Source organism: Rhamphochromis longiceps, unplaced genomic scaffold, assembly GCF_057381845.1.
Source record: "Rhamphochromis longiceps isolate RC_006_pf unplaced genomic scaffold, R_longiceps_female_GT1.1 unmapped_scaffold_4, whole genome shotgun sequence".
NCBI lineage: Eukaryota > Metazoa > Chordata > Actinopteri > Cichliformes > Cichlidae > Rhamphochromis > Rhamphochromis longiceps.
The window spans coordinates 1,935,397-1,949,263 of record NW_028187224.1 but is presented as its reverse complement, the minus strand read 5'-3'; the positions used below and the strand labels follow the sequence as shown (position 1 = coordinate 1,949,263).

The following is a 13,867-nucleotide window of genomic DNA, read 5'->3' as shown; positions in this document are numbered from 1 at the left end:
AGCTGTAGATGATTTTCTCAGTATGATTGTAGGACTTTGAGTTATTCTTTAGATTTATTTAAACTCTTATATTGTGCACAAGTGTTGAGCGACCCATAATTTCTCTGTACTTTTCATAACAGCAGCCAGACTTTCAGCTAGTTTTTCTTTTTTAAGAGCTCAAAGTTATTGAAGAAACAGTTATTCAGCTTCATTCCCACTGATCTCGACTACAAACTGTTTCACTTTGGTTTCTGTTTAAAGCCTCGATGTTTAAAACGTTTCCCTGTGATCACATTTGCACCGTCTGATTTCAAAGTTTGTTTTCTTTTGGTCATTTAGTCCACAGAGTCCTTGGTGTTCTGAAAGGGACCTATAAATAAATGCATTATTATTAATATTAATAATAAAGTAGTTGTTGTACATGTACAGACCATAAATATGGAGTCCAGCTGTGTTTGATGCTGCTGGGCAGACTGACCACTGGGAACCTCTGAGCTCTGCTGGTCCACTCTGTGGAGGAACCATGAAGGATTAGATCAACACAGGATAAAGATCCAGGAGTTTCTGCTCAAATAACTTCATCTGAATCAAGCCTGTCAAGTTTTAGACTCTCAGATTCTGAAGATATATTTTCTGTTTTCTATGAACTTTCTTTCATCAGTGATGGAAGTGATGATGCTGCAGAAGCTCAGAGGAAACTTTGAGAAAACTGTGATGAACCATCAACTAATGCTCTCAGGAGGCCAAAGGTCCCTGAATGTAACTGTGCAGCAGATTCATCGAGTGTTTGAAACCTGACCACTTCCACATGTTTTCATTCTAACACAAGAAGTCCTTTTCTCATTGGTTTGAATTGAGTTTTCATTTGAGTTTTCTGAGTCTCGTATTTGGAGTCGAGTCTAATCAATGATCTGACAGAAGAACATTAAAAAGGATTTAGCAGTGCTGTCAACATTAACATGTAGGGTTAGGGTTAGGGGTTCATCTGTTATCATGATTAACATGATAAAAACCTTTAACACGACACATCTGGAGAGCAGAACGACTCAAAATCCCTGAAATGTTTCTATCAACGCACTTCGGGCAGTTTGTCCGAGTAGAGTTACCTTTGCACACGTGCAGATGTGCAGCACATCTGTTAGTGACGGCAGCTGAACCAATCAGCTCAATATAGAAGATGACAAACACACACTGACCTCTCGATGGAAAGTTTGAGCATTAAAAAAATAACAAGACGGACCAGCCGACCAACATGAAGGATTCTGCACATCGTGACAGAAGGAATTTTCTTTTCACCGAAGCACTTCCAGCTTAAAATATCACAACGATGCAAAGCACTGATGACACAACTGCCAAGTGGACAAACTGCAGACCTGTTAGTGTTGTTAATAACATAGTTTTGGTTCCTCGTGTCAAAGACTTGAAGAAGAGTGACAGAGAGTGTTAGACTGCTGCAGGATCAGTGCCACCTCCACAGACCTGTGAAGAAAATGATGGTTTGACAGATGGGCTCAGATTCAGGATCAGCTGAGGAGTTTGTGGCTGACAGAATCCTGCAGGTACAGAGCAGAGCCCATCATTAGCATGCAGGACTGTCCCTGGGGGGGTCGGCTCATTCAGGAGGTTAATCAATGTTTACATGTTCAATAAACATGTTAAGTGTGTAAATTTGCCCTTTTCTCTCGAGTCTGTTTGCTCATGAAATGAACTTTGATTCGTTTACATTAAAAATGATGTTAAATGGTGATTAATCCAAATGAATCCACAGTAACCCTGTGATGAGTCTGATTAAACATTTTCATTAACAGCAGTAATATAGATTATATATTATTATATATTAGTGCACACTTAGCTTTTAGTATATATATTTGTTACAAAGTTGTATTTACAGCAGAGAAGCTGAGTTAAAGACTGAAAACTATTCAAAGTCTCTTTGAATTGAAGCGTTTAACATTCTTTGTGTTTATTCTGCATTGACTTCATTATATGGTGTAAACGTCTGTTACAGGCTTAAATATAAAGTTGGAAAAATGTAACTGCAGCTATTGATCAAGTAATTGTGATTAATCAGGATTAATGACAGAAGATTGTGTCATTAATTAGTCATGTTTTAATCTACTGACAGCACTAGTGTTCACTCTGGTGCCTCCAACTGTTTTACGCCCTTTCAACACCTTCGTGGTCAAAAGTGTACACGCACAAAATCTACAATAAAATCCTCACGCAGCAATAGGACAGACACACAATCCATTTATCTCTGTGTCTCAAACACACACACGTGTATTCAAAGCCTCGATTTGTTCATATTTCATCTGTTGTGTTTTTATCTTCAGCGTTTTCAGTGTTGCTGCATTTACACCAAAAATGTTTCCCTTGATGAATCAGATTGATTTGAATGTGTTTCATCCATACAAATCCCTCCCTGGTGGTCACATGACTCTATAACATAACAGGAGTCATGTGACAAGAGTTTCATGCTGTAAAATGTCAAAATGGTTGAATGTGGTGGAGTAAAAATGTGAGATATCAACGACTTTTCTTCAATATGAAATGTTTGCAGGGCCTGACAGGAAGTGGACGGACGCTCTGATCACTTCCTGTTTGCTGAAGTGGGTTTTCAGTTGTTTAGAAACCAAAGGCTTGTTTTAAAAGACAGTTTAAATGGGACTGAGGGAACGACGTGTTTGTAGTTTATATCCAACAACATCAAGCAGTTTAATCAAAGAGTTCATGTTGCTAACAGCTCACCTCTCTGCAGCAGACACAGGCTGGACTTTAAAATTAATGAGACGATCTAAAGACCCGTCACTCTGTAAGGACACAGAGCTGGGTGGAGGTCCAGGCTGGTTCCTGTGAATAATGATGCAGCAGTGATGTGAGTGCTGAGCTGTGACATGGAGAAGAGTCATGGACAGTTAGAGATGGTCATCTCACCTCTGAGCTTTGGTCTGGCTCTCATGTTCCCCACACAGAGTGCTTTTAGAGGGAGGGACTCCCTCCTCTCTGTCCTCACACTGATCCATGCTGCTCAATTCGGCTCACACACACTTTCTACCTGCAGAGGAAACACAAATCATTCATGTGCACATCAGCTGAAATCCTCCTTTCATCATGTGTGCTGTCCAAATATCAGCTGCTTCTTTCCTGCTTCATATCAGTGTCAGCTGGATGCAGTCAGACAGCAGTGTGAGGCAGAGGAAGCTGCCATCAGCTGCTCTGCTATCAGTCCACTAGATGGAGCCTGAAGCACACACGATGCATTCACTGACACACACTGATTCACTGTTTGGGAAACTAGAAAAATGTTGGTCTTGAACTGGCTGCATAATGCAGACAGGGTAGGACCCAAATATAACGGCGAAACATCTTCAAGCAACTTATAGAAGTCCAGATGCTTTTCTTTCCAAGCTCCTTAAACTATGATGACCTGGATGACTGAGAACCTTCACAGGAAAAATGAAACACACTGAACAAAGAATGCAAGACTTTCACAATAAAACAGCAAACAAAGGAACACAACACTGACACGTGAGCTTGACAGAGGAGTGGAGGAAAGGCAGACGAGAGTGAGTGAGGGAAAGAGGAGACAAGAGAGACATGACAGGCTGAGGAAATATAGAAAGGAGCACCAGGCCTCACACAAGCACACACAAACACACACTGTTAAGGTTCAAAATTGAGGAGGGAGAGTACAAACCACCCATGGTCCAGAGGATCTTGGTCCAACAATGATTTTAATGAACACACGTGTGGGAAGACACTCTGTACGCAGACAGCCAGTAGTCCTCGACTTAATCAAAGCATAAACAGATATTTTATAGCATCAGGGTTTGATTTACTGACGCCCCTTCATGCGTCACAGAAACATTTTATACATAGATTTATACAAGATGATCTTCTGGCTTTTACCCCAGAAGATCATCTTCTATTTTCATGGCTGGTACTTTCCGTTCTTGTCTTGTTCCTCTTTCTTGCCGAGACAACAAGGACGGTTCCTCTTTTACCGAGACACTTTTGCAGTTACAGCCAGACATGAGTAACCTCTTCTCTAAATAAATCTAACTAATGTGTGTGTGTGTGTGTTGACCTCACATGCTCTCTGTGTCACCTGTTGCACTTCTGACCTTTCACCAGAACGGAGGCTCACTGAGACTATGTGTATATCTTCTACTAAATAAATGTTTTAATCAAGAACCTCTACTAAACATAATAACTGTGTACATAAGCATCTTAAGGCCTTCTTAAAGCTATCTGTTACTTTGTTAAAGCAATGATCATTTTAAATAACCTAGTGATTCAAATGGCCTCGTCTGGCCTGCTCCTCAGAATAACTTAGACTTTGCTTTCACTTCTGCAAACTTTCTGCAACTTCCTGTCAGCCTGCAACTTAGTCTTTCTGAGAGAGACACTGTTTAAACCTCTAAATGCAATATAAACTCCAGATTATATTATTAATGCAATGGTAATGATGACAATTATTTAACAATAGCAGTAAAATAATTTCCCTGCTCCACAACACAAACACACACAGAGACACACAGAGGCACACAGAGACACAGAGGGAATCTAATGATCAAGGAACTAAACAGGAAGTATAAGAAACTCAAAGAAGCATAAATAAGACTGTAAATGAACCAGAACCATAAACCATAATACAAAAAATGCAAAGTGCTTGGTCAAAGGGACCCAGAACCATTAAAGTTCTTTTCTTTGCTCTTCAGTGTTTGAGTTCAAACAGACTCCACATTAAACTATGACAGCACCGTCCCTGCTGCTGCTGTCAGACCTGTTATTCACTCACTGCTCGCCAGTGTTTCTAATGAGTTTTACTCATCCATGAGAGTTTAAAGCTTGCACTTACAAGCAATGTTCCCTCTAATGTTTCACTTGTCTGAGCGAACACACAACCTCCCTGAGCGATCCACTGTGAGCGACATTAGACGTGTGCACTGTGGTCACGCCAGCGTCGAATCCATCCAAGTTACATGTTTATTAAAATAATCAATTTACAGCGTTTATATTTCTGTTAAACTACTTTTAATTAACTGCTTTAGCCCACTTACAATGAAAGTTAAAAAAGAAAATCTTGTTCATGACCTGTAGCATGTTAACACTATTGGAAGGAAAAATAACTTGAACTTCAATTTTGAAAACACAACTTTCTTTAAATAAAGCTCTGACTTGTATTATGAGTCTGTGGTCTGGGAGAGAGTCTGTAACTCTGTCTGCAACATACAGTAAATAATGACCAATGTTGGGCAGTTAATTATATAGTTACTTCTTCAAAAAAGTAACTGAGTTTTGCAAACAGAGTTTTTTGCAGCTGTTTACTGCAAAAAACTACAGCCAAGGAGTTTTTTTTAAATAAACATTTCAAACTATTTACAGAACAATCAGCTGTTCTGCATCAAATCTGATGCCACACAAATTATTTGTGCCGCTCCAAAAAATAATTTCTGTCCACTATGAGATGAAGGAGAACAACAGCCTGATACCTGCAGGCCTGACAACAGCAGATGTGTCACTGCTGTAACACCTGTAACATTCAGCAGTCGCCTCATTGTTCTGACACACACAACAACACTATTGACTACACTACACACTAACTACACACTAACTACACACTAACTACACACTAACTACACACTAACTACACAAGATTTGCTCTAAACGTCTCAAATCTCTCACATCTCAAAACACCGCCGTCACTCCGTTTCTTAACAACTAAATGCCATGTTTTGATTGGTCGACATGGTACATTTTTCGACCAATAGGAAAGGCTGGGGGTTGGTGCTGTTTTTGCTCACAGGCTTTCGAGCGTTTTCCTTATAAAATGCATTTTTTACCGTTTCTTCCTGCAGTAAATATAAACAACGACAGTATTCAGGAAGAAAACCAAACATTGCAGATATTTTTATCATAACTCTGGTTTTACGTGGTCGATCAACACAATTTAAAAACTGGTATAAAGTCCACACTTTTCCTGTCAGTTGTTCCGTCTGTCCTGCTCACATCTCCAATGGTTGTACACGTTGTCATTAACGTGGCTTCACTCCACATCAGCTGCTTTGCTAAAACACCGGCACATATTTACTTTAATTTCAATTCAGGTTAGAATTCTTTTTGGCACAGTGGGAAGAATAACCCTCGAAACAAAGCTTTAATAGGGCAAAGACAGATATGTCACTGCTGAACATTAATTAATGTCAACTTACAGCCCCAAAGATAAAGGACTGTATTGATTGTGCTCCGGCTTTCCTGCGCTAACCATTTCAAGACATTATGAAATGCTGCTGCAGACCGATTCATTTCGTGACAGGTTGCATTCACATTCAGTAGCATCGTGGGAACACAATGACAGTCGGAGCTCGAGTTATCATTACTTTCTAAATGATGGTCTTTGGGGGGGTTTTGTTGTAATTTTGTTATTTTTAAGATCTTGATGAGTTACCAGGAGTTGGTTTTTCTTGCCAGGGAGAGGGAGGTCTGGGCCTCTCTGCTGCCCCCGCGACCCGGCCTCGGATAAAGCGGATGAAGATGGATGGATGGTTTTTCTTGCTAGCTCAGTGACCAATTTCACAACGCTGATTTCAAACAGTGGAGATAAATATCACCAAAACAAGCAGATGATCTTTGAATATGACATTATCATTGTCAGTAACATATGCAACACATGCTGAACCTGTAAGTCTTCAATGGTTGAATTGATTTTAATGAGGTCATAATAAAACGTCTCAGTGTTAAACTCGACTTCGGTGAGCAAAGAATAATTTTACTGACATTAAAATCTCAGAAATGGCTGCTGTGGTCCCACAGCGCTGAGCTTTCTCTGTCTTTGCTTCATAAAGCCTCAGAAAGTTTGACTGACAGGCAGCAGAAACAGAAAAAAAAAAAAAAAAAAAAAAGAATTCTTTTTGTGTGCTCAATACAGATTTTCTCTGCGCAGAGACCGTGCCAACAGTGCGCAGCTTAGAGGGAACATTGCTTACAAGGTGACTACCAATAAAAATGAGTGTGCTTCACTGTCAGAGCTACGGTGATTCATCCAGTAGGACTTGATAATAAAAATATTTGTTTGATGCTTTGCATTGAGGCGCATTGTTGAATTTGCAGGGACACAATAACCACAGATCAGTTGTTCAAACCACTACAGTAGGGAGCCATGTTATGAATAATAAACAAATACTAATACTAATACTACTACTAATAATAATGTTAATTTAAGTAATTGTTTTTGACTGAACATCACATATAATGTAACAAGCAGTAAATTCAGGTTAAGTGCATTATCAGCATTTGGAGGAGCTCCTTATCCTTCACTGCTCACCTCTTACAAAGTGTTCACACAGTTTGCTAGCTTCTTTCAGCCTGCTAGCTATGCTAACAAGTCTACTACACACACTTGACTCGGTCACATGACAGACAGCAGAGATAGCTGCTCTGCTAGCTAAGCTAACTCATGTTAAAGGTCAAAGAAATGAGGCGATGCTGCTGGGAGTTACGTCACAGACTAGCAGAATTTAGTTATTCAGCATAATATTTAATCCTTATTATCTGCTCCTCTCACCTCTGTTTACATCTGAAAACAAGAAAATTTAGCCAACAGTTTATTAGCTTTGGTGAAATTATAAACAGGCATCAGCGCAGTCACCTATACTGTGCTTTAATGCTGGAGCAGCAGGAACACCAGTTAATCTAAAATCTCCTTTTCTCTCTAAAAAGTGACAGCAGACTGAGTCAAAGACAGAAACCTTATTTAAACACCAAATATTCACTTCCTGATCCAGGATTCAAAGAGGACGTTGAACTTACTCAGCTTCTTCTTCTCATGAACGTCTTCACTCTGCAGCTCTCTGCTGTCTGGACCAGGTCTGTGTAGAAACAGAGAAAATCCTCTGCTTCTTCTCCGTCAGCAGTCGTCTGTGTCTGCAGACTGCGTCACATTAAACACTTCACACCAGCAAAGAGGCTGAAGCTCACAGGTCAACGGTCAGCTGCTGCACTGTGTATAACAATTCACTTTTGAACAGTAGATAGCCTGTAGGCGTCTCTGCAGTGATAAACAGTTTACACATTAAACACTGAACCATAAAAGAAGCTTAAGCTGCAGCTCACAGGTCAAAGCTCAGCTGCTGCATCCAGTTATGAGTTTAAATAAATCATTAATCATGATCTTTTCCCTCTCAGCACTTTCACTTGGCCTTGGAGTGTTTTGACGGAGCTACACTGTATGTTTCAAATGTTGTAAATAAATTGGGAGTTAGGGCTGGGCAATATGGCCTAAAATCCATATCGCGGTATAATTTGAAGCATGTGCGGTAACGATATATATCGCGATATATTCTTTTCTTCTGTATAACGTATTTTCCACACTATAAGGCAGACTTACAATCCTTTAATTTTCTCAAAAATCAAGAGTGTGTCTTATGTATGAATTCTGGTTGTGCTTCGTGACCTCGAACCGATTTTGGCTGCAGAAATCTGTTAAAAATGTTTTAGCACAACTTTGGTAAGCCGCACTGCTTGATGGATCGTCAGAGCATTACGGCTGCCGTGGTGAGGAGCTTCGCGAAGTAATCTGGGTCCAAAACTCCGACAGCTTCAGGTCCCAAAGTCAAACGAACACTGAGAGTTAAAAACGGTCTAAATTCTTTCATCTTTAATAAAATCATCAGCGTTGCTGCTTTAGCAGATGTAACAATTAAGTTTAATATCCATGAAAACAGAATTTATTAAATTTAACGGAGTTAGAAGTTAACAGGAAGTTAGCGCGCTAGTTTACACCTAAAAATTTCATACCATGTTCTGACTGAGATTTTTGAAACTAATTCAAACAGCTCTGCTATCACTTCCAACATAAATGAAGACAGAAAACTAAACAGCAGTGGCGTTTGCAGGGTTACTGAAGTTGGACTACCTGGTATATAATGTTGTGCTACGTGATTGCTAGCGACACAGCTATGTTAGCATAACATTAGCACAGTGAAGCTGGAGGATGAGCCCCAACTCTTTTTCCACTCGATAAAAGTTAACGTGAGTGATTCTGGTGGTCAGGGACAAATGCAGTCGCATAGCAGGATGCTGTACACGGGCCAAACTTCAGTCACGAGAACAACTGAGATCATTCATCCACAACACGAGGCTAGTTATTAATATACTGCCACAACATGGGAATAGAGCAGCTGCAGAGAATTCAACATTATTGAATCAATGTTACGGAAGTGGAGGAAGCGCAGTTTTTGGCTTTCCCCGCGTTTCAAAAGTGCTTCATCTCTTTGCTATGACTGTCACCCGGCATAATTGCAGAGGATAATGGTTTTAACCGCTGCGATGCTTTCGACCAAAACAGGTGCAGTTTGATGACATCATCACATGCGCTGTCGCGATAGAGCGGTATAGTCAAAATCTCTATCGTTGACCAAATTTAATCGATTCTGTCGTTTATTGTTTATATCGCCCAGCCCTACTGGGTGTGATTTTGTTGTATTGGTTTGTTTTTTGGTTTTATGTTTCCATGTAGATGAATGAAGACAGATTCACCAAACAGTGTTCTCTAAACTCTAATATACTTTGATATATTTCAGATTTCTGAGCTCTGCTCTGACTCCGTGCCAGTAGCTCCTTAATATGACTTTAGTTTGATCAATAATTAACCTGCAGAAAGTTTCTGTTCCCACTCCACCACGCCGAACAACCCTGAGAACAAATAATATGATGTGGGTGTGTCTGCAGGCTTCAGCACTGTGAGCATTAAACACAATAAAAGACTCACAAGTTCCTGCTCAAAGGTCAGCTGCCTTTAGATCAATCATTAACCTGCAGCAGGATCCAGTCTTCTGCCTGTTGTGGTTGTGACAGCTGCTCGTAGGAGAGTTTGTTTGTAGGAGGTGGAGATGTTCTCAGATCAAGTGCGTAATCGTCTCTTTGTGTAGACGCTAAAAGCTGTGAGCCAAAACTCTCTGCTCTGAAACTCTTCACTCAGTCCTCACGCTGAGAGTTTAGAGGCTGAACTTCTTGTTCCTCCATAACACTTTTCATGAAACAGCAGAAATGAGCTTGTGTTTCTCAGCAGTGCGCACACAGAGAACCGATCCTCTCTGCTCAGTCTGAACAAATCAAAGTGAAACGTCAGTGAAAACACAGCTGCTGATCAAACTGTGTCAGATTAATGTCTCAATGTTTCACTGTGAGGTTAAAAAATACATAAAAATGATTTAAAGAAGTAGGAGGCAGATTTTCACAATAAGAGCACTTTGTTTTTAATTCAGTTAATGTCAAACTGTCATCAACACCTCTGTGTTGTCTCCGTCTCTGAGCAGATTCAGGCATTACTCAAATAATAAAGGCTTTTTTTCACTATTATACTTTTCATTAGTCTCCAGGTTGATGATTATAAACAGAATTATTAAAGTTTTTATCATTTCAGGCTGAAAATCAACATGAATTTGGTTCTAATCAAAGAAGCTCCTTTAATGTGTGTCATTAAAATCCTCACACAGACTTAAAAAGGCGACATTAACATTAAAATAAATGAAAGAAGCTTCAGCTGAGAGCTTCATGCAGTCATCATCAGCAGCTCATAGCAGTCACAGCTCTTTATTACGCAGCTTTGCAGGAATTAAAGTGGCTGAAGTGTCAGAGTTTGTGTGAGAAGCTGCTTCATGGACAGCTGTACACACGTCTTTATTATTTCTTCATAAATCAAACACACAGGTTTGTCTGCAGATGATTTAAAGTGTGTCGTTGTGCAGTTAAAGCTGTTTGTGTGACGCCCTGACCTCCTGTGAATGAAACAGCCAATCAGAGCCATCAGAGAGAGAGCAGGAAGTGTTGTGTGTTTGTGACAGAACAAGGAAACAGTGATGATGATGAACATAAAGATCCTCTGATGTTTCCTGTTACAGTAACGCTTGTTCATCTGTTGCTCTCCTACACTTTCCTATAAATAAAGGAGAAAAAGTCCGTTTAGTTTCATTTCCTACAGCTCAGAGTTACACTTCACATTCCTGCTGTCACATCAAAAAGCTTCACTTTGGTCCAACATCTACATGTTAACATGAAACACAGACAGACTCAGAACATCTGGAACATCTGCACTTTGACCCAAACTGTTATAGCAGGATATTTTCTGCATATTTCTTATGTTGGACCTGTTTGAACTGTAAACGACCTGTAATCATCTGTAAATGGTGTGAGACACACTGAGGCCACCTACAGGGCAGCTGGGGAACAGCAGGGATCTGAAATCATATGAGACGTTAGTGAGTGAGAAGAACAAACGGACTTAAGATGGCTCGAAGTGATCAAAGTTGATCTAAAACAGAAGATAAATCCACTGATTCTTTGTAAAGTTCATCTGCTGCTCACATGAATCCATGAAAGATTTATTTCACTGAATGTTTCTTCAAAGCTCGTTTCAACCTGTTGAAGTCATGAATGAAAGTGCAGACTGAGAGTGGATCACATGATGTTTGAGGTGTGTCATGTGACATGTTCAGTATTGTCACACATGTCTAGATTGTCCCTGATATCATAACTGCTCAAACACTGATGATTATATTTGAAGAATTATTCCTGATGGCAGCAAAGTTTGAATGGAGCTCTCTGTCTGTGCTGATTTGTCGCCCTCTGGAGGTCAAAGCACAAACTGCATGATGTCACTGTAACCACCACAGAGACAGGAAGTGTTTTTATGACTGAAACACTGAAATGATGCTAACGGCTGTCGTTAGGCTCACTGACAGCAGTGCTGATGTGTTCATGTCAAACACTGGCTCAGGTCAGACTCCTTCATCCTTCTCCAGCGTGAGGCCGCCCTCAGACCCACAGGAGCTCTGACCTTTGACCTCCTGACCCTAACCATTTTAGTCTTGTTGCATCTTTAAATGCAAATCCATCCAAACTGTAGCCGAGCAAAAGAAGCTGGAAGTTGTTCTATGAATGATGTTGTCGAAGGAGCTTGGAAAGAAAAGCGTCTGGACTTCTTTAAGTTGCTTGAAGAGGGACTTGGACGTCTTAACGCCCACTCACATCCTGGGACATTTGATCACAGGAAATCACATGATAGCGTGGGGCTAGATCTCACAATGGGTTCACCCAAGACACGAGTAGTTCTTTATGTTTCTCGTGCACGGGAGAGACCTGGACCAATGCCGTTCCTTCGCTTGACCACAGTCGCTCTCGTCCGTTCCCTCGTAACACTGCTCTTTTATTGAGGTTACATGAATATACATAGGTTCATTAACATACACGTGAACAAAGGTACCAGTCTGTATGTTATGTAGGTGTGTGTGTGTGTGTGTGTGTGTGTGTGTGTGTGTGTGTATGTGTGTGTGTGTGTGTGTGTGTGTGTGTGTGTGTGTGGAGTCAGAGTGTGACCCCATAAACGACTTCCCTAAACCTGCTGGTCTGGAAGTCCAGCAGTTCATCTAAACAAAAGGCACTTAGACTAAAACAGACATCCTACCACAAAACAATAAGAAGGTAGCACCTCTCCCATGATCCCAGGACGTGGGTGTGAATGCCAGAACACTCTGGAGTCACACAAAGTCTTTAAAGACTACTATCATTACACAATTGGTTCTACACCTCTGAGCATATATGGTTAGATATTCCCCAATAACAATGACAATGATAAAATATAAATCCAACAATGGTTTTCAGGGTTTTTATCGTTAACTTCGTTTCCCTGGGTCTTTTCCCGTGTTGTAGTCGTGTGTCTTATTTTGAAAGAAATGTTTACGCGTTACCATAGTGACCAGAGAGCATTAAGGGTGCAGACAGGTGCATCCAACAACATTTTATTTTCCCTTATTTGATTTATGGACCTAACTGTATGAACTGGACTTTGGCTGTAATGCTGCTCCTCTTCATCATTGCTGTGTTGCATTTCCATCATTCTGCTGCTGGATTCACTGCAGGCTTTAACAAACACTCCTTTGGGTCCAGGCCCAGCCACGTGTTTGTAAGCTGCTGTGCTCCTCACAAATAAAGCCTGAAGCAGCTCAGACTGTTAGAAGCAGCACTGAGCCCTGTTACAGTTATAGTGTTAGAGCAGCGGCTGCAGCCTACAGCATTTAAACTAGCTGACAGTAAACACATCAGTCCAGATGTTACCACATTACTTTGTGATGCTGAGAGTTAAAGGAGACTGGCTGATTAAAATCCCATTCCTTACATCACCGTCCTCTGCTCTGACTGCTTTCATTTAATCACAATCAGAATACTTTTTGATCCCCAGGGGAAATTATTTAGGTTACAGTGCTGCAGCACAAACAGGAACAAAGACACAACACACTAAGTAAGAAATAGCACAATATACACAATATATACATGCATACATATGAGTCACTTATAAGTAACATGTGAGTGCTGGGGTCTATGACAGCAGGCAGGTCTGTATTTATGTCCAGGCTGACATGAACAGCTAGTAGTTCAGGGTTCAACACTCAGGAAAGTGTGTGACCTTCCACACTGACAGAAGATGCTAAACATGACTTTAAACTGTTGTTTGTTAAAGCCTCACAGATCTGAGAGCAGGGCTCAGTGGGTACATGAGCCTTTATACATGAAGGCTTTCTGTTTCCAGGAGAGGAAACATGTGATCCAGCTGTGTTTGGTCACATGGATCTGCTCTGCATGGATCACCTGACTAAAACATGTTATTATTGTTCTTACAGTCTTAAATCGGTACATCAGGCGGGTCACATGACACCCGGGGGTGACAGCAACATCTTTCCTCTTTAGAAAGCTGATCTCTGTCCCAGGAGCTGTTGTCACAGTAACAGCAGGAACAGGAAGTCACATGCTCTCTGCTCTGTGATTGGCTGCTTCTTATCTCAGCTTCCTGCAGAGGGTGGGGTCTGCTGATAACGCACACCAACAG

The 13,867-nt window shown here is 40.7% G+C and overlaps 2 protein-coding genes across 2 annotated transcripts in view; one reads left to right on the top strand and one right to left on the bottom strand.

The window, feature by feature from the left end:
• LOC146640647 (uncharacterized) overlaps positions 1-13,867 on the bottom strand; it is a 126,267-nt gene that overhangs the window by 21,283 nt on the left and 91,117 nt on the right. The window contains exons 3-5 of the mRNA XM_085399917.1: positions 2,917-3,037; positions 2,731-2,832; positions 414-492 (exon numbers count right to left, since the gene is read on the bottom strand). Coding sequence (XP_085256043.1) covers positions 414-492; positions 2,731-2,832; positions 2,917-3,005 — 270 coding nt within the window. The 5' untranslated portion in view covers positions 3,006-3,037. The remainder of the gene's footprint in view (positions 1-413; positions 493-2,730; positions 2,833-2,916; positions 3,038-13,867) is intronic.
• The window catches only part of LOC146640649 (uncharacterized), a 108,495-nt gene that overhangs the window by 59,201 nt on the left and 35,427 nt on the right, over positions 1-13,867 (top strand). The gene's annotated exons all lie outside the window — the stretch shown is intronic.